Source organism: Bidens hawaiensis, unplaced genomic scaffold, assembly GCF_021521415.1.
Source record: "Bidens hawaiensis isolate Kalapana, Puna unplaced genomic scaffold, B.hawaiensis_p1.1 tig00015870_1, whole genome shotgun sequence".
NCBI lineage: Eukaryota > Viridiplantae > Streptophyta > Magnoliopsida > Asterales > Asteraceae > Bidens > Bidens hawaiensis.
In genome coordinates this window covers 338,548-362,492 of record NW_027492420.1, presented here as the reverse complement: position 1 = coordinate 362,492, position 23,945 = coordinate 338,548, and the positions used below count along the sequence as shown (strand labels likewise).

The 23,945-nt window shown below is 40.2% G+C and overlaps 2 protein-coding genes across 2 annotated transcripts; one reads left to right on the top strand and one right to left on the bottom strand.

Moving 5' to 3' along the window:
* Nucleotides 1-2,051: 2,051 nt before the first annotated feature.
* LOC143549941 (chlorophyll a-b binding protein CP29.1, chloroplastic-like) lies at nt 2,052-4,060 on the top strand. Its single transcript, XM_077040705.1, has 2 exons — nt 2,052-2,579; nt 3,649-4,060. Exons 1-2 carry the CDS (start codon nt 2,082-2,084, stop codon nt 4,009-4,011), a joined length of 861 nt encoding a protein of 286 aa, XP_076896820.1. The 5' UTR covers nt 2,052-2,081; the 3' UTR covers nt 4,012-4,060.
* Nucleotides 4,061-5,901: 1,841 nt separating this feature from the next.
* Nucleotides 5,902-8,811, bottom strand: LOC143549940 (pyruvate decarboxylase 2). Its single transcript, XM_077040704.1, has 6 exons — nt 8,123-8,811; nt 7,525-7,688; nt 6,759-7,409; nt 6,567-6,684; nt 6,290-6,478; nt 5,902-6,201 (listed from the first exon to the last, which is right to left on the bottom strand). Exons 1-6 carry the CDS (start codon nt 8,645-8,647, stop codon nt 6,031-6,033), a joined length of 1,818 nt encoding a protein of 605 aa, XP_076896819.1. The 5' UTR covers nt 8,648-8,811; the 3' UTR covers nt 5,902-6,030.
* Between the last annotated feature and the right edge of the window lie 15,134 nt (nt 8,812-23,945).

Genomic DNA, 23,945 nt, shown 5'->3' with positions numbered 1-23,945 from the left:
TAAGTAAAACGAACATTTTTTGTTGGATTTAAACAATTTAATTCTAAATAAGCTTACTTGATTATTTGAGTTGTGTAAAAATTTTGTATAAAAATAAGATTAAAAATGTCTCAAATAAAACTATAACTCACAACCTTTTAGTTAGATATCATACCCCTTTGCCGCTAAACCAAGCTAGTGGTTATGTAATTGTGTTGAAACATTGATTATACATATTATTTTTTCATAAAAGTTCAAATAATTTTTTTTTAATAAAATTCGGGCCTAGCGGGGTGTCGGGCCTGTGGCCGTCAACTACCCGGCCATACCCTATAGCTGGCCCTGTGCAGACTAATACACAAGGCGATTCGTAAGGCTCTAAGATTACATGAGAGTATATATGCGAACAACATACATGGGTGATGAGTCTATATGGGATCACACAATTTCAAACTTAACAATAAATAAATCTTAACTTAATAATGAGTATGTCAAAAACAAATGCGTATTATTCTGATTTACGTATGTATGTTGATAATTGCTAAGCTAAAGTACAAATTAAATGTGATATTAGTTGTCATATATTTTCCTTGATCAAAGAAAATATACAACTATTTTGAACTCCAATCAATGAATATAATTTATGTAGCAAATGGGCGTACACATGCATATTTTAAAAACAAAAATTATGTAAGGACCACCTGTTATTATTATTATTTTCATTATTTAATGTATAAACACAAACGAGCCATATAATCAAAAAAAAAATGTGTGTGTGTGTGGTGGTGGTGTTTTTTTTTCCAGGAAGGGGGGGGAGACGGAGAGATTAAAATCTAATATCATTATCAATGTTAAAAATGTTGTTATGCAAGTCTTAATAACATATTTACGATGTATCATCATTGATGGGTTGGGGGTGATGAGCTAAATTGATCAAATTATTATGAAATAGTGTTGTCAGTCAAAGACTTTCTTATTGACATGTTTAGTGTTGACTTCAGGAGGTCAACCATTATGATCGAGAAAGGACTCGAGCAGGTGAAGGTCGGGTAAAGATGAGTAGATTTACAACCGAGACGTGTAAGTGTATGTGCTTATATTATTTGGTTGAAATGAATTTGATTTATTTTGTAATATATTGTGTAATCATTATTATGGATTTGTTCATATGTTGCAAAAGCTAGGGTAAAGTCTCGTTTAGACTAAGGATTCAAAATGGGGTTGTGATCTAAAAGCGAAACCATGTTTTCATCACGGGTATGTGGGAATGTGATTCATAGGCCACAACGGGTGATGTGACCCGAACGTTGAACTCTAATGATTATATATGTAGCTTGTGCTTGTGTGAAATGCTTGAACTAATCTAACAACATTAAAAGAGAGTGTGAAATATATATGTTGCATATCAGTTTGTATAAATATTTATGATGAGTTGCATATTTGGATGTACGTAATGACAAACATGACCGGTAATTAATTAGCGTATGGTACACCCATTGGCATTCGACATGCCAATTTGCAAGAGTATAAAGGGTCCGGTCTTGTTAGATGGTGCTTTTAATAATGTGTAATCTAGTTAGTTATTGCTATCATTATATAACACATATATTTAGGTAATACGCAAGTTGATAATCGTTTGAAGTTAAAGTCTTAGCATGGGTTTTGAAACCAAACTTTTGAAGTCGTTTTGCAAATGTGTTTGTTGAATGTATAAACGAATGAAGCTCACGTCAAACTGTTTGCTAAACGTTTGTTTCGTGTACATAAACACACCAAATTTATTCAATTAGTGGTCGATACTAATTTTTATTTGAAATTTCACTTAATTATATATATTATTATTGTGTTAGTACGTAGACAAAAACAAAAATAATCCACGTCCTCACCGAAACCTACCACTAGTCTGGATATATGAGACATGCATGCATTCACAACCAGATAAGCCCTAGATAAGGCCACACACTCTCTCAACCGTCAGATGGATTCACTCTCTTCATCCAACGCCTCCAATCTCCTCACTTAATTATCTCATCCTTAATTTCACACCCTATACAACACCACACACTCTCACCAGCATAATTAGACTATCACACACACACACAATGGCATCAACCACCACCTCCTCCTCCTTCATCGGCACCCGTCTCCCGGACCTACATTCCAACTCCGGACGAGTCTCAGCTCGTTTCGCCTTCGGAAAACCCAAACCCGCCCCTAAAAAGGTTTCCAAAACCCTTACAACAACAACAAACCGTCCCTTATGGTACCCCGGGGCCACAGCCCCGGACTACCTGGACGGGAGTCTCGTTGGAGACTACGGGTTTGACCCCTTCGGGTTGGGCAAACCCGCGGAGTACTTGCAGTTTGATCTGGACTCGTTGGACCAGAACCTGGCGAAGAATGTGGCTGGGGACGTGATTGGGACTCGGTTCGAGAGTGCGGACGTGAAGTCGACTCCGTTCCAGCCGTACAGTGAGGTGTTTGGGTTGCAGAGGTTTAGGGAGTGTGAGCTTATTCATGGACGCTGGGCGATGTTGGCTACGCTTGGTGCTCTTACTGTCGAGTCTGTCACCGGTGTTACATGGCAAGATGCCGGAAAGGTATACATATGTTACATGTTGCATGAGCCTTAACATGCATTACACACACGTATTCCATTCATTTGCGTTGATACAATTATGTGTCTATATTACACACAACAAAGTTAGACGAAAAATAAATGTAAATAATTAATTAATTTTTTTTTATGAATTATCCGTCCGTATTTTCACAGTTTTATACTTTTTTGCATACAAATACGTATATTTATATACATAAAAAGCTATTAAATTATTTTTTTGTATATCATATCATGTATAGTATGCATAGTGGTGAAGCTTGGACATACACGTCGACTCAATATGTATAAAAAAAATTCATAAACTAGAGGGGGCAGGCTCAAAATTTCGGTCGGAAACGGGTAAATTTACACTACGTATACAAACTTTCAGCCAAAAAAAGGATAAATTTACCCTATGGAGCGAAAAACAGAGGGGTCCGGGCTCAAAATTTCGGTCGGAAACGAGTAAATTTACATTATGTAAAAAAATTTTCGGCCGAAAAAGGATACATTTACACCACCGATCGAAAAAACGTAGGGGGGCGAGGGGACTCTGCCAATGAGTATGAATGGACGGAACTTTTAAAAGGGTGAGGAGTTGTTCGTGCCCCTCCTCTTTTTGGGCTTATAACTTCTAAATATAGTCCATATATTTCTAATAATATTTTTGATAGCCCAAATCAAACCAAGTAAAAGAAAATGATTAATTTTTTTAACATTTAAAATCTTTATATGATGAAAAATATTTTTTTATACATTTTTTTATGTAAGAATTTAATATTGTTTTCTAATATTTTGGTCCAACCTATTTAAAAGTTCTAAGTTTCACCACCACTGATAGTATGAGTAATATATAACTCGTTATAAATTAATATGTACATTGTATACGCAAAACAAAAATTGTTAGTTTTTCTTAAGAACCGAATATGCGCCATGTAATAGCGCGTTATGCGGTTCTCTTAGTTATAAGTTCTCAAATATTAATTATTGCTTCTTAAACGAACCTCCTATACATATATATAATTAATTTATAAATAAATTGATGTGCTTTTTGATATTTTTGTTCATAGGTGGAACTAATTGACGGATCATCATACCTTGGCCAACCACTTCCATTCTCAATCACCACTTTGATCTGGATCGAGGTTTTGATCATCGGGTACATCGAATTTCAAAGGAATGCGGAACTTGAACCCGAAAAAAGGTTGTACCCAGGTGGTCCATTTGATCCATTAAACTTGGCTAGCGACCCTGAGAAGAAAGCCACGCTTCAATTGGCGGAGATCAAGCATGCCCGTCTCGCCATGGTGGCTTTCCTTGGGTTCGCAGTCCAAGCAGCGGCCACAGGAAAGGGGCCACTCAACAACTGGGTTACACACTTGAGTGATCCACTTCACACCACCATCCTTGACACATTCGGCTTCTTCGCTTGAACACTTGTTTCTGGCCATTTATTTATATGTATTTACTTGTAAAGTTTGTAACTTTTGACAAATTAAGCGGAACAATATGATGCTTTTATTGTCACTCGTGTGCATGCTTAACTTGGTTTAATAAATCATCATATGAGAGATGATATTCTCACACATTAGAAGATTCATAGAAACATACAATATGAATGAGCATATATAATCTTACCAAGATGAAAGCTTAAGTTTTTTTAGGCACTTGAATAGTTGAATGGATTTAGATGGAAGATTTTCTGCTGATTTTAAAGCTTGATTCTTAAAAAAAATTTTGAGTTGATCATATCTCTTTCTCACATCACAAACATACACACACATACAAGGTTTTTAAGGTTTTGAGTATTGTAAAGAACACATTTGAGGTTTTATTTGAATGTCGACATTCGGTTCTTTAAAGCTTTTGATTTAACCAGTGAGTTTTTAAGCCATTTGATTGCTTCTATTCCAGCATCGACACATTTTTTATGAAGGCATTGGAATTATTTCACACCTTATTTTTTTTAGTCATGATTTATTTTGAATTTACACGAAATTTTACTAATAACCATAGGCAGACCTAGTGCTTTGTATGGGTCGGCCGTCATATGAATTTTTCTTAACAATTATATATGTTAAAATCCAGACCGGCACCATGAAATTTTGACACAGACACCGCTACATATTCACGAATGAGTGAGCGACCCTAAGAAATTTCGAGACGGACCCCTAATAAAATAATTTACATATTTACAAATATAAATTTAATATAAATAGTTTATCCCAGTTAAATCTAACTAACAAGTTGGAACTTAGAAGTCAAAGCCAACTTATTTTGTAGCCCAATTTGAAAGCCCAAATCAAATTCTAACCCAACTTGAAACTTGAAAGGCCACATTTTACATTTATCGAACAAACAAAAATAAAAGGTTGGAGAATGAGGGCCGGGTTATGATAAATTCGGGTATGAGTTCGTGTTCATCATATAAGAGGAGCTTGTATAAGTTGATTTTACATATAGCTTGTATACATACCATCCATGATGAGATTATGTGCACCATTCATGCATTCCAAATATATATAGCTTGTAGCCTTGTATGAGGTTGTGTGCATTATATACCACCCAATGATATAGCTTGTATGTGGTGGTGAGCATCCTATATCCCCATAATCAAACTTTCTTTTACGTATAAAAAGGGTATAAAAATGTCTTTAATTTAACGTTACAAGGAGTTAGAAAAAGACTTATGTTTCTTAAAAGGTGAGGATATAAATTCTATCATTTTTTTTAAGAAATAGTGTAATAATATAGGAGTAGAGTTTCATTTGTCAAACTCTTTTAAGGTAAATTTTGGTCCATAATCTTTTTAATAAATTATAAGCTTCCCTTTATCTATGTTTCTTAATTAATTAAATATTCTGATTTTATTAAGAATAAAATTTTTCTTAACAGAATCTTTTTTTAGAACAATGTAAATTACTTTATTCAGTATTGTAAACTGATCTGTCATTATTTTTGTCTAAAAGAATATAATCATCAATTCATAACAGTATATTAATAGATTAAACATAGAAATAATTATATACTTTGGCTTAACCCAAGATTCATAATCTTTTGACAACCAATCGTTCCTAAGATCTGAGCTTTATGTCACTTTCAGCCTAAGATCTATGTCGTTTGCACACATCAAATTAGTATCTTTCACTTTTTTAATCATATACTTTTTACTTTATAAATTTTCAAACCTTTATGTCAATTTTGTATTGGGTATTAGTATTACTATAAACATATGGCATATTTTACTAAAGTAGAATAACTTTTATTTATTTAATAAAATTAGCGAATATATAAATAAACACATTAATTAGAAAAAACCGCAACACTAGCTTTTATTATGATATGAATAGAAGATACTTATTACATATACGTGTAATAATGTCACCGATACAAATGCTTGATGATTTGAAAACTAGAATAGTAGAATATCATATGCAAAACTCAAAAAACTTTTACTGAGGGTTCGGAGGACGGCTGTTAGCAGCCGAAACTCTTGAACCCCACTCGAGCAACTCTTTGCTTGTATCATCCTTGTGAGCTATCACCTCAATGAAACAAAAGCAATCCTTTTTAGCTCCGGTTGCCGCCTCTATTGCTTCAATTAGATCTTCTTCACAAACCACCTTATAAATTCAACAGCTTCATGGTTAATAATCATGCACCAGCAATATTTATATATAATATATAAACAAGTTAAAATATATATATTACCTTTGTAGTCCAACACTTGCCCTCACCATTATGGATTGCATCAACCAATCCTGTATAGTTCCAGTTCTTGATCACATTGTAAGGCCCATCATGGATTTCAACTTCAATGGTGTAACCGCCATTGTTGATCAGGAAGATGATTGAATTCTGTCCACATCGCAGCATTGTGGACACATCTTGGGCAGTAACCTATAATATTATCAATCGATAAAAACGAATCAGTTTTAAAAAATCTTGATTTAGATCAATGAGATTAAGGTTAAGTAGTTTTAAATACTTGAAAGCTTCCATCACCAATGCAAGCTATCACCCTCTTATCAGTAGCAGCCTGTGCATACCCAAGAGTAGCACCGACAGACCATCCAATCGACCCGTATTGCATCTGGAATTCATACCTACAATAACCGTTTTCAACAATCAAAATGTGTAAAATAATAACTTAATAAGTAACACCATATTTGAAACTTACCCACATCCTTCTGGCAGTTTAAGTTTCTGGCAATTGAACCATGAGTCACCTGTTTCAGCAATCACAGCAGTATCACTAGACAACATCTTTTGGATGTGTTCAAACAGAACATTAACCCTTAGCGGCTCACGAGGAGCACATTTCAAAGGATGTCCTTCAGGGACAAAGATCCTGTGGTAGTTTTCATAAGCAGTGGTGTTTTTCTTAAGCCTCTTGGCTAAAGCTTGCAAGAAATCCTTCATCAGAATACAACCAAATGTCGGCCCGTTTCCGACTATGACCCGATCAGGGTGAACAATAAGCGCTTTCTCCTTTTTCAGAAGAAGAGAGTAACCAACAGAGCTGTAATCATTGAATATAGGACCAGCAAAGATATAAGCGTCCGCTGACTCAACAATTTCGGCACAAAACGCCGTGCTTACAGCACCCCAGTATGTCCCAATGAAATGCGGATGGTGCTCGGGAACTAGCCCTTTCCCTGCTGGTGTAACCGCAAGAGCATAACCGGAAGCGTCCGCCAATTCAAGAAACGCCTCGCTAGCGCGTGAAACACGCAGTTTCGGTCCACCAACCATCACAGGCTTGACTGCCTTGTTCAAAAACTCTGCTGCAGCCTCAACAGCTGCTTCCAACCCCATCTTATTACTCAGCCTATATAACCAAACAAACAAACCTCATAAGCTCAAAGCATGTATAAATGAATAATAAATCATACTCACAACATAATATATATATATATATATATATATATATATATATTACATACTTGGGGGCTAATGAAAATGGAACTGGTTCTCTGCTGAAAGTAGGATGTGGAATTGCAGCAAGATTACATCCTATGCTGATGTAAACAGGCTTGCTCTCTTTCAGAGCAGTCGAGATCGCGGTATCAATCAGTTCATGTGCATCTTCCAAGTTATTCACCACAGCCTGCATACGTACGTTTATAAAAACTTAACATCATCTGAAGCTAGATATCAATGCACATATATATATATATATATATATATATTATTACGGTTACTTTATAAGTACTGGTTATGCACGAATTGATCAGCCCTAGAAAAATGTCTAGTATCAAATATCTAGTAAGTAGTAAGCTGTAGATTATGGAGTATAATATAAAAAATTACTTAAAACTGCTTAAATGATTATGAAATATTTAATCAAACATTTATAAGTTCACGTACAGCCGTACAAATAAAATTAATTTACTAAATACCTAAATAACTAGAGTAATTATAGTTTTGAAGCAGAGTAATTATGTTGTAAAAGTAAAATAGTGTAATAATATCTAGTTTAGAAGTTATTGAATAATACTATAATTGATAAAGTCATTTGTATTTGATCCAAACCATATATACCTGATAGCAAGTGACGGTCTGAAAGCAACGAAGCTCCTGGCTAAAATCCGGCAATCCAATAGTATGATGAAGAATCCTATTAGTACCGTAATCATTGGAGTTAGGTCCACCAACGATACAAATCAACGGCAGATTCTCACTATACGCACCAGCAATAGCATTAAGCACACTGAGTCCACCAACAGTGAACGTGACAACACACGCACCAACGCCGCGAGACCTAGCGTAACCGTCGGCAGCGTATCCGGCATTGAGCTCGTTGCAGCAGCCAACGAGGTTGAGTCCAGGCTCAGCGATGAGGTGATCGAGTAACGTGAGGTTGAAGTCGCCGGGAACGGAGAAGACGTCGGAGACGCCGATCTGGACGAGGCGGCGGGCGAGGTGGCGGCCGAGAGTGGCGTCGCCGGAGTTGAAGGGGACGGCGGCGGAGTGGAGGCAGGAGGTGGTGGAGAGTTTGGGTGGAGAGCCGACGTTGCCGTTGGGGGTAACGGTGACGTCAGAAGTAGTGCTGATTTTGGTATCCATAATAATAATAATAATAATAATTTTGACTTGAAAGTTGAAATTGGTGTGGGAAATTGAAAATGAGTTGAAAGGTATTTATAGTGGAGTGTTTACGTGTATGAGGGGAAATCCATGGGCGGTTTTGGGGGAAGAAACTAGTTTTGGAATATTGTAAAATGGGAAACTTAGTAATATTAAATCAACATATTTATTTACTGAAATCATTTTGATTTTGATTAACAAAATTAGACTTAAACTTGGGCAAAAAGAAAAACTTTTTATAAAGTACAATAATGATCACAAATTTAGTAGTAAACAAATAGTGGTGTTAATAAATAGAAAAATATTAAGTTCTTAAAAGTAATGGTTTATTTTTTAATTTTTTGTAAGTTTAACCTTTTCTTCTATTATTCTGAATCTTATGAAATGGTCATAAAATACATATTACAGCTAAAATATATTTTCAAGTTTCAAAACAAAATTGTTAAATTTTTGTACCTATAAGTTTTGTATATTCTTGCAACACATATTATAAGTTTAAATTTATCTTTTAAAATGTGTTGATTTTATTACTTTTCTTTTATGTAATAAGTTAAAATATTATTTATAATTAACAGATAAAAATACTTTTTTTAATAAAAAATAGCAATAGAGCAATGATTTGGGGTTGTCTATGGTTGGGGCGTTATCGGTTGGCACCGCATCAAGCGAGGCGAGTTCGTATGGCTTGTTGCTTCCATAATTTTTAGGGAGATCCAAGTCGAGCTAAGTTAGAGCGAGTTGGGATCGGCTTGATTTTAAATCATGTTCGCTCATCATGTCTCGGATGTAAATGGAGTTAAAATTTTGAGCCTAAGTTTAGCTGGATTTTACAAAGAAATTTAGTGAAATAAGTTTAATAGTTCAAGACTTCAAAATATGATTTAATAGTTTATAAAATTGTATATAAACTAAGTTTAAGATAATGTATAGTAAGCCCGGATCAAGTTCAATTGAATATAAATAAATTTAACAAATACAAAATAATAAAAGAGAGAAGAGGGAGAGCCAAAAATGATTGAATAACTATAAAGATGGGGCCATACACACGTTAAGGGGCTATTTGGAAGCTGCTTAATAGTTATTAAGAGTACCTTGTTCATAGCTTTTAATTGTTAAGAGGTAATTTTATATCTAAATGGTTAAGAGACTACCTCTTAATGCTTACTTCTTAACAATTCAGATTTAAGACTACCTCTTAACTATTAACAAGTTAGCCAAACCGAGCCTACCTAACGAGCAAGCCACCCTAAGCTCGGGGCCTTCTGGGTTATAGTAATCCAGCTCGGTTTTAAACTGACGTCATTTTTAAAGGAAGTTTTTTCTAAACAAGCTATGAGCTTTTTAAATAGTCTAGCAAATAATTTTTTTATCAAGACACTTTTAGTCATGTAGATTGATGTTTTAATCAAATCGACATGGCAACTCATAGTGTATTCTAGTTGTTGTTGAGGTCTCTTTTATAGGCCGAAAATATATGTTGTCGTAAACATATTTTTAACCGATTACTATAGCGTGTGCCTTTTTTTGCGTTCGTTTATGTTTGTTACCGTTTGCCTTAATTATTGACGAGCGGACATTAACAAACACTTTTATTTTCTTAACAAACGAACACAAACAAGAAACCGTTCGTTTAGTTTTTCTGTTTATTCGATTAAAGCTAAACAAACAAACACAAAAATGACTGTGGATAATTATCTGGTTCGTTTTAAGGCCTCTCCCCAATCTACTATTATAATAAATAAAAACCTATTTGTGCCACTTGGCATCTAATTTAACCATGATTGTGCCACTTGGCAAAACCTTTATTCTTTATTTAAACTAAGAATAATTAAAATTATTAAATGGTAATTGAACCTTTCTTTAAATATGATTCTCCTATTATTATAAGTTAATTAATTAGTAATTAGTAATAAATATCAATAATAAATGTGTGTTGTTGTAAATTGTAATTTTTAAATTTTAAGACTTCAAGAATGAGAGTATTTCAATGGACATGTGAGGGTGCATTAATAATTCTTCCATTTATAAGAAAATGAAATACTATGTTTACTTATTATTGTCATTGTTATTATTATTTAAATAACAAAATAAAAAGAACTTTAGCTTAAAGAATAAGTACTCGGTTTTTATCATTTCAACAATTTTGTATTCTTTATAAGTAATCCTTAACATAATAAATAAAAATGTGGGGGTGTCAGCATCTAATTAGACCATCTTATGTTAATTGACACATTTAAAAGTTAAAAAATAAAAAACAAAAAAAAACTATATTAATCCTATCCCATGTTAAGGAAGAAATTAATAAGTAAATCAACTATTAAGCCATTGGGTATACTCTAACCCATCTTAACTCCAAGTAAACACCACATCACTTATTTTTCTCTTTTTCACTCCATCTCACCCAAAGTAAATTGTTTAATCCTTTTAACTTCATCTCACTCATATTAACTGTTAATTTAATATATTCTTCTTTGCCTTTTAACACGTTAAAAGCATATAATCCATGACCCCTTTTTAACAAATTTAACACAAGTGATGAGTGATTTAATCCATTTTTAAAGTGTCAATAATCTTAATTTATGTTGGGGTTAGAGTATACCCCAATGACCTTATAAAATGCATTTGTCATCAAACTTGTCATTAGCCCTTTCATGATATATTGTGTATGGTTGCTTAGTTTTAAAAATATTTCATGTTATCCGGACTATAAACGTTGTACAGTTTTATATCCTATATCCGTTGTTAAGAACAGGGCCGTCTCCGAGGATTTAGATACCTCGGTCGAACCGAAATAAAAAGGCCCATAGCCTTAACAAGTAACGAAATATATAAGCTAACTTTTTTAAATGACGCTTAATGTTATAACAATAAATATAGAAAAATATATTATTAAAATCAAATACTATTATAACTAACGATTAACCAATTATTAGTGAAACTCTCCTAACATTGGATAAAAAAATAGCATGGTCCTTGGTGGCTGGCTTGGTCAACCGCAGAGGAGCCTGGTGGCCAACAATGAACCAATAGTGGTGGTCTGCTGGGTTAGTCATTGTTCAGGTTTTGTTTAGCATTCGCAAAGAATGAAGGAAGTAAAACAGGAATTTCAATTGACAACTATTTCTTTTATTTTGCATTGGGAGTTTATTTAGTTTTTTTAGTTTTAGTTTGGACCCAATAATTTAAACTTGATTAAATGGACTATGTATGAAAAAAATTTTGGGCCCAATAATTATAAGATGGTAAAGATCAAATCATATTTTATAAGTTTTATATTTTTAATGTATATATAAAAATATAGATATAAAAAATTTTGGCCCCCAAAAATTTCGTGCCCCGGTTGACGGTCCGACCGACGCTACCCTCCAGCCGGCCCTGGGTTAAGAACACAAAGATAAAACGGATGACATGACATACATGTAGAGACAAATACGATTAAGTTACATATAAAACTATAAATGTTATATACATGTAAACATTTAGAGATTTAGGAATAAAACGCTATATATATACATGTATGAATGTATGTATGTATGTATACACACCATATCGTTTAATATGTAATGTATTATACTGTAAACTGCATATTTATATAAACAATTTAACACATTATTTGTGTTTTACATTGTGTCGTCATTGAAATTTATTTACTCTAATCCGTGTTGCACACGAGATCCTAGCCTAGTTTAATTAATAAATCACAAACGAAAAATCATGGAAGAAAGGTTTTGAAGTCAAATAAATCGGTGGGATTGATTCCACGGGAAAGTAAAACAACTCAGCGGTATTATGACCACGGAATCCACGTATCACATGCATGGTCTCGACCAACAACAGGAAGCAAGACTCATGCAAGGTACAATTTTAATCTCTATATTTTATTTCTTAGCAACCCAACTAGCTATATATTTTATTTATGGTTACAAACCAACCAACATTAGCCTCAACTTTTTTTTACTTTAATTATAATGTTAGTATTATAAAAAAGAGAAAAAAAAGTTATTTGCTCGGTGAAGCTACATATATGTATATCGTTAACTGTATATAGTTTTGTTTTGACAAAGATTTATAAAATATAAATAGACAAATAAAAAAATTGTTCTTTAAAAGTACGTAGGTTTCTTGTACTTTTCATATATAAATCTTGTTAACTATACAACTATATAATTTTTTTAGTATATTTTATTAAAGTAATTAATATAAATTATTAACTAGTAAATACACAATTGATTTTAGTTAATTAGTTAACAAATACAATTTTTATTTAAAAAAAAAGTTAACTCATACCCCCACTAATTCTACATCTATTATATACACTACTATCTATATGGAACTCGAATCCTCTAATTTATGATGAGAAATGTCTAGTTTTTTTAACGGTGAACGCACACATCTAAACTTTATTATTTAACCAATATAATTTTTACTTTGTAAGATTCAAACCCACATCAAATTTAATAAATATTAACACATTCTTTTTTAAAATGCGGCATTATACAAACAACGGACTAGCAAAATGCTAGAACCAAGCATGCAATACATGCTTAAAACTTTATGTTAAAACCATCCAAATCCATTCTGGTATTCTTTGATCTTGAAATTACCCAAAAATAAAAATTAACGCATGATATCACTAGGCTAAAAAAGACTAATCACATGTCATCTTATTACAAGTAGCCTAGGACATCGATAATTAATAAATACACAAAATGTATTTTAGTTTACGACTTTAACGTAGAAAGGCGGTCAATATTAATGAACTAATTCCAATGAAGATCTAAGGTCACTATCATGCATTCCCTACGCCAGATTCTATGAATTGGGTGATTCAAGGGGAGGGCTTTTCACCCGTAAAAAATATTATTGAAGAAACGTGGATCTACTCACTGGTAGCAGATCTACTTTCCTCGGGTGTGATTAAACTATTTCACCGATGGTTCTTCTGGATCCGAGTTCTTCCACCTACAAAATGAACAGCGCCGTTACTTACCCCTCAGAAAGGGACAGAGGGGTCCTCTTTGGGGTAACCCTCCGGCGTGAGAATCAGTATCTTTTGGAGAAGATAATAATGTTTGTAGGTAAGTGAATCTCAAGAGTATTGCTGAATCGCTGAATACCCTTGATGATGTGTGACTGTGTGTTTTCTCTGTAACTGACTGTGAGTGAATATAATTCAATATGATTGAATGTGATATCACTGCTTGTAACTGTCAATGATTGAGTGTGAATGAATGTCTCATCAAAGTGGAGTTGATGCTGTATTTATAGTGCTAGGGTTTCCACTGGTTGGGCTCAGCCTCGTTGGCCTCCTCCAACCGCACTGCGCCATGTGTCCTCTGGGACACCTGGCGCTTTCTCGTTGGTTGTAATCATGTGGTAGCACATGTGTCATGCTGAGTTGTCGACCTTTCATTTGGCAGCCGTCAACATCAGCATATTCTTACTCCTTAAAAAGATGCCTTCTAGAAGATTGTCTGACGTGCACAATCAAGGTTGCCCTAACCCTGATTTGGATAAGGACGAGGTTGATTATGTGCACGTGTGATATGCGCCCATCTTGAGGATGCGCGAAGTCTTCTTTTTATTCTCACGCGCAGATATTTCATGCGCAGGTGTGATATGCACGAGCGTGTGATATGCGCCGCGCGCTGGTGCGCCACGCGCATATGTGACGCGCGAGCGTATGTGATGTGCAAGAGCATGCGGTATGCGCCGCGCGCATATGTGATGCGCGAGCATATGATGCCTGAGCATGTTTTGTATGCGCCATGCGCCTGGGTTTTGGCTTTGTGCCTTCATAATGTCTTTATCTTGTGGGTTGACCCGGCTTGCTTGGTGTTGAGGCGGGTACATACCTCTTCAAGCCCCCCCAGTCTAATGTGTGTCTTATCTCGCGCGAGCGCGGTAAGATAGACATTAGACTCACTGAAGTGTCCTTTTGTAGGGGGTTTTGTCGTTTTCTTGGTTGTTTCCGTCGTCGCGCGAAGTTCTATCCATTTGGTTGAAAACGAAAGGTCCAAACACGTGGTTGGTTGGTGATGACGTGCGCCGTAAACGTGTCAGACGTTTCGTGTGCTCGAGGTGCTACAGTTGCCTTTCACGTCCCCTCACAGCTGTCTTGAACACGTGTCGCACTCGCATTGGTTTGTACCTGCGAGTGAGGGCGCGTGTCTGTTCCGTGGCAGGTCGGTTACATCGTTTTGTCCCCTCACACAGCTGTTAGGGACACGTGTCGCGCCTTCGTTGGGTTGCCCCTGCGAGTGGGGGCGCGTGGAATCCGAACCGCTGCCACTTTTCTCTCTCCTGGTCCTATAAAAGCAGGCCCTTAGGAAATCTTCATCTTCATTGTTTCTAAAATTCAAATTTCTGTTTTCAAATTCTGATTTGAGTGTTTACATCGATTGGAATCCTCGATTATCGGCTATTACAGTTGTATGTCTGATAGTTCATACTCGTCTAGCCCTTCAATCACCTCCGTTGCCTCTCGAAGACGCCGTGTGAAATCTGTGGTGATGTCGACATTGAAGCAAAAAGGAAAGGGGAAGAAGGTTGTTGAAACCACATCGGAGGAAGTAGGGAGGACGAAGGCCACCAAAAGGTGGAATGAAATCCCCTGCAAATTGAAGCAGGCCGATCTCGACAACCTCATCGCCTCTCAGGGCTTTCCCACCCTGTTTGGCTGCATGTTGCCTAGGTCCGGGCAAACGGCGGCGGACCCGCCTGCCGGCTATATATCCCTATATAGCCACTTTTTCACCCACTGCAACCTTCGTCTCCCGATGACAAGGTTTGTGGGTGCACTGTTGAAGTTCTATGGGATTCACATATCCCAAGTCCATCCGTTTGGACTCGTGCGCGTGACTCACTTTGAGTTCATGTGCAAATCCCAGCGCGAGGAACCCACTCCTCGGCGCTTTCAATATTTTTATAAGGCCAAGATCCAAGACAATTGGATCTCTTTTATTCCTCGCAGTCAGAAGGTGAAGTGCTGCACTGTTTCATTCAAGAGCCTTCATGACTGGTCTGAGAGGTTTTTTTACATTAAGGCCGGTGTGATCCCCATCCGTATGACCATGCGCTCTATCACTTCTGCGCCTGCGGATGAGGGTGTCCTCAAGAACCCAACTGGCGCATGGGTTAAGAAACTGACCGCCGAACCATCCCCCGCGAAGAAAATTTGCGAGGAGGCGCTGGTTGGGGTCGGCATGAGCAGGCTCTGGGCCGACAGCGCGCTTGAGCCCGTTATCCAAGTCGACGGGTTGTGTAAGTTTTTTTTTTTTTTTTTTTTTTTTTTTTTTTTTTTTGCGCTAACATCCTTCTTTTGCTGATATCATTTAACTTGTCTTTGCGCAGTCACCAAGGATTACATCCTTGCCGCTTATGATGAACATGTGGAGGGCGGCTCCGTCGAACTTGGCGTTGGGGAGGTTGGTTTCCCGGATCGCTTCGATGACATGTTCATCCCAGTGGATCTGGATTTTGACTTTGACGGTGACGCGCCTGGTAAGCCTTCGCACTCTTGCTCATTCCTTTAGAAGACCCAAGCTTATTAACAGTTCTGTCGCTTGTTTTTGTAGATGCGCTTGAAAACTACGAGCTAGAGCTCGCGGAAGAGGAGGAGGAGGAGGAAGAGGAGGCGCCTCTACTAAAGCGCAAAGCTAAGGGGAAATCTGGCGCAGGGGCCAGTAAGAAACAGAAGAAAGAGGACACCCCTGTCGCTCATCCCCATGCTCAAACGAAGAGACCTAAGGAAACCACAAAGGTTTCTTTAAGTTCTCTGCCTGTGAGAGTGGGCAGACCTCCTGTCCACTTGAGGTATGGTGGCGTCGCCTCCTCCTTTCGCGCGGCTGACGAGAAAAGCAGTGCCGCGCCTGCAACAGGTATACTTTATTTATCTTCATCTGGCTGAATTGTTATTAAACCTTTGCTCCTTTAAATGTTTGCAGAGGCAGCGACGGTAACAGATCAGCCGCCGGCGCCCCAAGGTGCCACGGCTGCGCCGGGGACTCCATCGAAGTCCCCTGTTCTACCCTCTGAAAAGGGTAGAATGGATTTTATGGCGATGTTCGATGCGCGAACAGAATTGCGCCAAGGTAAGTTTTTGCACATATGTCTTATGAATTTTTCTCTTTGAAGTCAGTCATAAACAATTTTTCCTTGTTTATTTGTTCACAGGAGTTGTAGCTGGCGCAACAGTTGCTGGTGATACTCCTGGCGCCGCTTCTGGCGCCGCTGGTTCTGGTCCTGCTCCTGCTAGTGCTGAGTCTCCCCTTATTGGGATTACCAAGGAGCAGGAGACGGTGTTGCGCGCCGAACTGGCGGCGTCGAGACCTCCTTCGCCTCCTCCTGCACGTAGCCCTCCCCGCGAGGCTGGTTTGGAGCCTTCCAGGTCGCAGCAGAAGAGGCCTGTTGAAGAAGAGGAGGAGGACGAGGGGGTTCAAGGTGAAGACTCCTTAGGAGATCGCGCCAGCCCTGCGATTCCGCAAGTGTTCGCAGCGCAGACCTCTGGTGGGGCTGGCGCTGATTTTCCTGCTTCATCCCCGCAGGTATGTATTGATTTGTTGGTCCGTTGCGCGTATCTCCCTATAAGTCTGTTTTATGACTTAGAACTTTTCTTGTGTTTTTGCAGGAAGGTGACCACGTTTACCGCCCGAGATGGAATATTAATGAAGAAAGTTCCTTTCAATCCATGGGCGTATGCGAGGACTTCTGGGCTCATGCCGTGCCTCCTACTGAAAGGAGGTACCAAGAGGAGCGCACTCGCGCGGACTTGCTGAACGACCATGTTTTCGCTGGGTCGGCTTTTTTCGCTGCTTCCCAAGAGCTTCGTCGTGATTATGTTAAAGTACGCGACGCTCTTGTGGAAGCCCAGCGAGAGGCTAAGGTGGCCGCCTGGAACCTGTCTGATGCTCGCGCGCGAGCTGAGAAACTCCAGGCGGAGCTCAGTGAAAACCGAGCAAGTGCCAACACCGCATACATCAAGCGCGGGCATGAGCTCCAGGCTGCACGGGAGAAGCAGCAATTGGCGGAGGCCGAAGTTGCCAAGTACGCGCGCAGAGTGCGTGTCTTGGAACAGCAGGCCGAGGCGCGTGACCAAGCTATCATCCAGAGTATTACTGAGAAATCATCGTTGGAGAGCGAGGTTGCGCGCCTTAAAAGGGATTTGGCGGCCGCGCAGGCCGATAGAGATGAGGCCTTGGCCACGGCGGCGTCCAGCCAGGAAGCACTTGGTGCTGCGCAGGCGGAGAAAGAAAAAATTTTGGCGGCAGCAGCGTCTGACAAGGAGGAACTAAAAAAGGCTAAGGAAACTGTTGAGTTATTAAACTCTCAGGTTCCTGCCCTCGAGACGTCTGTTGCTGGCCTTGCGCAGGATCGCCAATGGCTGGTGTCACAGGGCATGGCTCGCTGCGCTTTGGCGATGAAATATTCCGCCGAGTTTCAAGCCCTTGTGATGGACTGCAATGCCGCCGCGCGTTTGGTGGGCCGAGCTGAAGGGTTTACGGATGGGTATGAGTATGGCATATTGAGGAAGAACCCATCCGAGTACCCTTACAAGTTCGATGCGGCCTGCGCGGACATGGCCGCGGTGGGGGAAAAGTATATGAATACTCCCATCCCCATCCTTATGCAGGTACCTTGATCTTAATGAGTTTTACTTTACTATCTTTTCTAAGTGTTTGTACTCATTACTTTTCTAATGATTTACAGATAGCTGCGCTTGCTGACCAGCCCGACCTCGGCGCACTAAAGAAGTTGCTTGATGATTGCGAGAGGGCTGGTGGTGATGATGGTGGCGCGGGGGATGTTGCCCCTGCCAGCGGCTCTGGCGCGGCGAAAGAATCTGCTCGTGACACCGTTGTGATCGAAGACTCCAATGAGGAGGAAGAACTTGACTATGGTCAGTTCGGAGATGAAGAGCAGACCGCGCCAGATGCTGCGCGAGATGATGAGGATGATGAAGCGGCTGACGTCGACGTGGAGACTTGAGAAGCCCTTCATCAAATTTTGTATATTTATCTTTTATACTTGTAGTTTGTAACTCATCATACTTGTAAATTTCGATCCAATGAAATGAAACTTGTTATCTCCTTTTCGTATCTTGCGCATTTCCATTCATCTCTTCATGTTTGGTTGTATAGATATAAGATATGCTTGAACGTTAAAATAGGAACAAGGTTGTAAGGAAATTATTCACTTAACCTCTGTTCTATTTTGTTTGTGGCTCTCGCAGTATCTTGCTCATGCTGACATGCACGCTAATTTTTCGTTATTTCTTTTTCGCGCGTTGGTGTCACGCGGTATGGAAGTATGAGTTTAGCCATTTCATGTCAGATTGTGTTACTCAGATATCCACTATGGTTCCGCGCGCGGCCTCGACCTGAGACCTTAACATGATATGGCATGTACTTTGCCTTAGTTTTGTTTAAGGATTTTTATGATCAGGCTGCGCGGGGTGTAAGATGGATGTATGTGAGTGTTTTGAGCTAAGGCTCTTTGTTTTGGGCTAAGGCCCTGACGATTTTAGAGTTAAGACTCATTAACGTGTTTGAGCTAAGGCTCGTAATTATGGGCTAAGGCCCTGACGTTTTAGAGTTAAGACTCTTTAACGCGTTTGAGCTAAGGCTCGCGCATGTATGTTTTACTTCGCTTTATTTTGTTTTGAAGTCAATATAATGTTGTCATATTGTTCCAATTTAATAAAGGAAGTGTGAAACATGTATGCAAAGGTAATAGAACCAATATTGAAAGATAGCGCGAATCAGCATTCATGATGGCTTAAAAACCTTGATTACAAATTTGAACTTTTTACATGAAGCATTTTCTAAGTTGTGCCGCGTTCCACGCGCGCGGTATCTTTTTTCCGTTCAAATCTTTTAAAGCGTACGCGCCTTTCCCCAGATCTTCTGAAATTTGATAAGGTCCCTCCCAATTGGGGGACATTTTTCCTGGGGGTATTGCGCGACTAGCTTCATTGTTTCGAAGGACAAAATCATTTTTCTTGAAGTGGCACTCTTTAACGCGCTGATTATAATATTTTTCCAGCTTTTTCTTGTATCTGGCCTCAGTAATGATAGCCGCTTCTCTGCGCCCTTCAAGCAAGTTAAGGTCCAATCTTCTTTCGCGGTCGTTATCAGTTTTGCTCATCATGAGTACCCTATGGGATGGGCATCCAATTTCCGCTGGGATCATAGCCTCTGTCCCATAGGTTAGGCTGAACGGGGATTCGCCATTGCTAGTTTTGCTTAATGTCCTGTGCGCCCACAAGACATTAGGTAACTCTTCGACCCAAGAATGGGATTCTCCCTCCAATCTTTTCTTCAGCCCATTTAGTAAACTTTGATTCGCGCGCTCCACTTGGCCATTCCCTTGAGGATGGTAAACGGACGTGAAGATTTGGTTGATGTGCAATTCTTTGAGCCAGCTTGACATCTTCCTGTCAGTGAATTGTTTGCCATTGTCGCTCACAATTTCCATAGGAAGGCCAAAACGGCAAATGATGTGGCTCCAGATAAATTGCTTCATCGCCTCAGCTGTGATTTTTGCTAGTGGCTTGGCTTCAACCCATTTTGTGAAATAGTCTATCGCCACTACCAAAAATTTCACTCGCCCTTGCGCTTGCGGCAGGGGCCCCACAATATCAATGGCCCATTTGTGGAAAGGCCATGCGGAGGTGACTGGAATCAAGTTGTTCTTTGGACGCATGGTGTTTGGCGCGTGGCTCTGACATGCCTTGCATTTTTGGATTTCTTTTAGCGCGTCCAAGTACATGCCTGGCCAATAGTAGCCTGAGCTCATCGCCTTGGCAACCACCATGCGCGGACCAGCGTGAATTCCACAGATTCCTTCATGAATCTCCCTAATCACATAGCTTGCTTCTTCCGCATCCAGGCATTTCATGAGCGGTCCAAGATAAGAGCGCCGATACACTGTACCATCAAGTAGTTCATAGTTCTGCGCCTTGTGTCTTATCTTTCTCGCCTGTGCGCGATCATCCGGTAACTTCCCCTCTTTCAGGAATTCCATTATTGGAGTTATCCAGGATGAAGGAGTTGTATGAATTACCAGGACCGATTGCGTTTGCACTGACGGGCTGCTCATTATTTCCACCCTGACATGTTTGCCAAAGTGATCAAAATTAGTTGATGCCATTTTACTCAACGCGTCTGCGGACTTGTTTTCGCTTCGCGAGATGTGTATGATTCTGAAGAAGTCAAACTGCTCAACGAGCTTTTTTGCCTGCTCAAGATACAGGGGCATTGTGTTCTCCTTGGCGTCATATAGGCCGTTGACCTGAGCAGCTACCAAGTAAGAATCAACATGCGCCTCTAGTCTTTTAACCCCAAACTTGCGCGCGATGCGCAGACCAGCCAGCAGGGCTTCATACTCAGCCTCATTGTTGGTACTCTTGAAGTCCAACCTGATAGCATAAGTATATTCATGATTATCCGGGTCAACCAGTTTGAGACCTGCGCCAGACCCTTCGCTGTTGGAGGCTCCATCAGTGAATAGCCTCCAAACATCTTCTTCATCATTTGCTCGCGGAGGGTCTACCTCGCGCTGAGCTTCTTCAATCTTTCCCTCTGGGATTTCCGTAATGAAATCCGCCAAAACTTGACCCTTTATTGCTGGACGGGGCTTATAAGTGATCGTGTGCTCACCTAATTCCAGCGCCCACTTTGTCAGCCTTCCGGAGAGCGCGGGACGTCGCAAGACTTGCTGGATGTTGTAACCAGTCAGTACTTCAATAGGATGACCATTGAAGTATCTATGGAGCTTGCGCGACGCGTGTGTTAGCGACAAAACTAACTTTTCCATGATGGAATAGCGCGTCTCAGGGTCTGTGAGCACCCGACTCACATAGTATATCGGCGTTTGTATCCCCTTGCGATCCACCAATAATACTGCACCGATCGCGCGGTCTCCAGCTGACAGGTACAATGTAAGGGTCTCGCCAGGAAGTGGAGCTGTGAGCGCTGGCAATTTAATGAGACATTCTTTTATCTCAGTGAAAGCTTGCTCAGCCTCAGGCGTCCACTTGAATTGGCTCTTCTTCAAACAGTTCCTCAAGGTGTTAACGAATGGAGTAGATTTGCTGGCGTGGTTAGCTAGGAACCTGTTGATTGACACCAATCTACCATTCAGCTTCTGAACCTCTTTCATGGTGGCTGGTGAAGGCATGTCAAGGATGGCTTCCACCTTCTCAGGATTCACCTTGAAACCTTCCTTAGTGACCATTACACCAAGAAATTTCCCCTCTTCCGCGCCGAAAGTACATTTGCTCGGGTTGAGCTTCATGTTAACTTCCGTTAGGCGCTGAAGAGTTTCCTCGATGTCGTTGAGCATTTGTCTCTCCTCCCTGCTCTTGATCACCAAATCATCAACGTAGACTTCTAGATTCCTTCCGATTTGTTCATTGAAAACAGAATCCATAAGTCTCTGATAGGTGGCGCCCGCATTCTTTAAACCAAAGGGCATTTTTGTGTAACAAAAAACACCCTTGTCGGTTCTGAAGGCCGTCTTGTCTTCATCCTGTGGTGCCATTTGAATCTGGTGATAGCCTTTGTAGGCATCCAAGAAACATTTGAGTTTGAATGGCGCCACGGAGTCCACCTTTGCGTCGATGTTTGGTAGTGGGTAACAGTCTTTCGGACATGCTTTGTTGAGGTCCTTGAAGTCAATACACATCCTCCATGACCCGTTGCTTTTCTTTACCATCACAGGATTGGCTACCCACGTCTGGTATCGGATCGGGCGGATAATGTTTGCGCGCAACAGGTCCTCAACTTGCTCATTCATGGCCTTCGCCTTTTCATCCCCCATGATTCTCTTCTTCTGAGCAATTGGCTCCACCGACTTGAACGTGTTAAGAGAGTGTTGCGCCAATTCTCGCGGGACCCCAGTCATATCGGAGTGTTGCCACGCGAAGACCGACATGTATTTTGTGAGCAACCTTTTCACTCTCAATCTCGTGTCGTCTGAAATGGTAGCGCCAATTGTGACCGTTTGGTCAGGGAATTTTGGGTTTAAAATCCACTTCTCTGGCGCATTGTCCGCCGTTGGAAGTTTCATTCTCCCTTCCCGCGGCGTGGTTGTCACTGCGCACAAATGATCGCGGTAAACAAATGCTACGCCTGTTGGTGTAGGGATCCCCAATGCGCCGTGCGCTGGCGATGGTACAGCATTAAATTGGGCAATTGTTCCCCTACCCAGGATCATATTGTGGCATGACGTGGTGGGCAAGACCAAGAAGTTGACAACTTCGGCTCGCTTGTGCTCATCATCCCCCATAGTTAGTTCAAACTGAATCTGGCCTAGGGGATGTATGATTTCATTTGAGACACCACAGATTGGTGCGTTCACAATTTCGAGCCGAGCTTGGTCTGCCGGGTCTAACTTTCTGAAACACTGCTCATACATAATGTCAGATTCGCTTCCAGTGTCCACCAGGACCTTTGACACTTCGTAATGAGCAATGTGTGTGGTAATGACGAGAGGACTGCTTATTGAAGGGCCTCCCCTGATTCTTGGGAAGATGACTTGCTGCTCGCGCCAATCTCCGTGAATTTGCGCGCTTCTCTTTCTTGACGTCTGCCCTTGTCGTCCCCCCTCAGCCACACAGATTCTTTTGTACTTCTTGCTGGCAGAGGCTCCCTCCGGTTGCTCATCTTCTATTCTTTGGTTTTTCACCAAGTGAGCCAGCCTGCCAGACTTTACATCCTTCTCGATCGCATCCTTTAAATGATGGCATGCGTCGGTGTTGTGTCCCGGGGACCTGTGAAATTCACAATATTTACCACTGTTTTGCGGCCCCTTGTAGTGTAGTTGCTTGGGAGGCTTGAATTGGACATTCTCAGTACTTAACACCTGTGAAGGTGTTTTAGTGAGGGGAGTCCATATTCTTGGCAGAGGTCTGCTAGGATCTCTGCCGCCCTCCCTCCTGTCACCCTCCCCGTGTTTACGAGCATCCTTTTGGGGCTGGGGTGAGCTTGGTTGCGCTTGTTTTTCCGCGGAAGAAAAACTTGTTGGCTGCAACCTGGACCATACAGAGTTCTGTTTGGCCCTCTTCTCTTTGCTGCGCGGTGATTCAGCCTGATGCGCTCTTTCTCTTGCCCTATCTTGGGCAATCTGTTTCTCATTTCTCGCGAAAACTCGCGATGCCTCCATTAACTTGGCCCACGTGGTGGGCATACCATCTTTGCTTACGAGAGCTCGTCGTAACTGATCACTGCGCGCGCCTTGTATAAAGGCCACGCGCAGGAGCTGATCAGTTATGCCC

Excerpts from the sequence above, each read along its gene's own strand:
- LOC143549940 (XM_077040704.1), bottom strand. The coding sequence starts at position 8,647 with ATGGATACCAAAATCAGCACTACTTCTGACGTCACCGTTACCCCCAAC. Across the intron at positions 7,689-8,122 it reads AGACCGTCACTTGCTATCAG|GCTGTGGTGAATAACTTGGA; the intron begins GTATATATGGTT and ends GTACGTATGCAG. Across the intron at positions 6,479-6,566 it reads TTGGTGATGGAAGCTTTCAA|GTTACTGCCCAAGATGTGTC; the intron begins GTATTTAAAACT and ends ATAATATTATAG.
- LOC143549941 (XM_077040705.1), top strand. The coding sequence starts at position 2,082 with ATGGCATCAACCACCACCTCCTCCTCCTTCATCGGCACCCGTCTCCCG. Across the intron at positions 2,580-3,648 it reads CATGGCAAGATGCCGGAAAG|GTGGAACTAATTGACGGATC; the intron begins GTATACATATGT and ends TTTTGTTCATAG.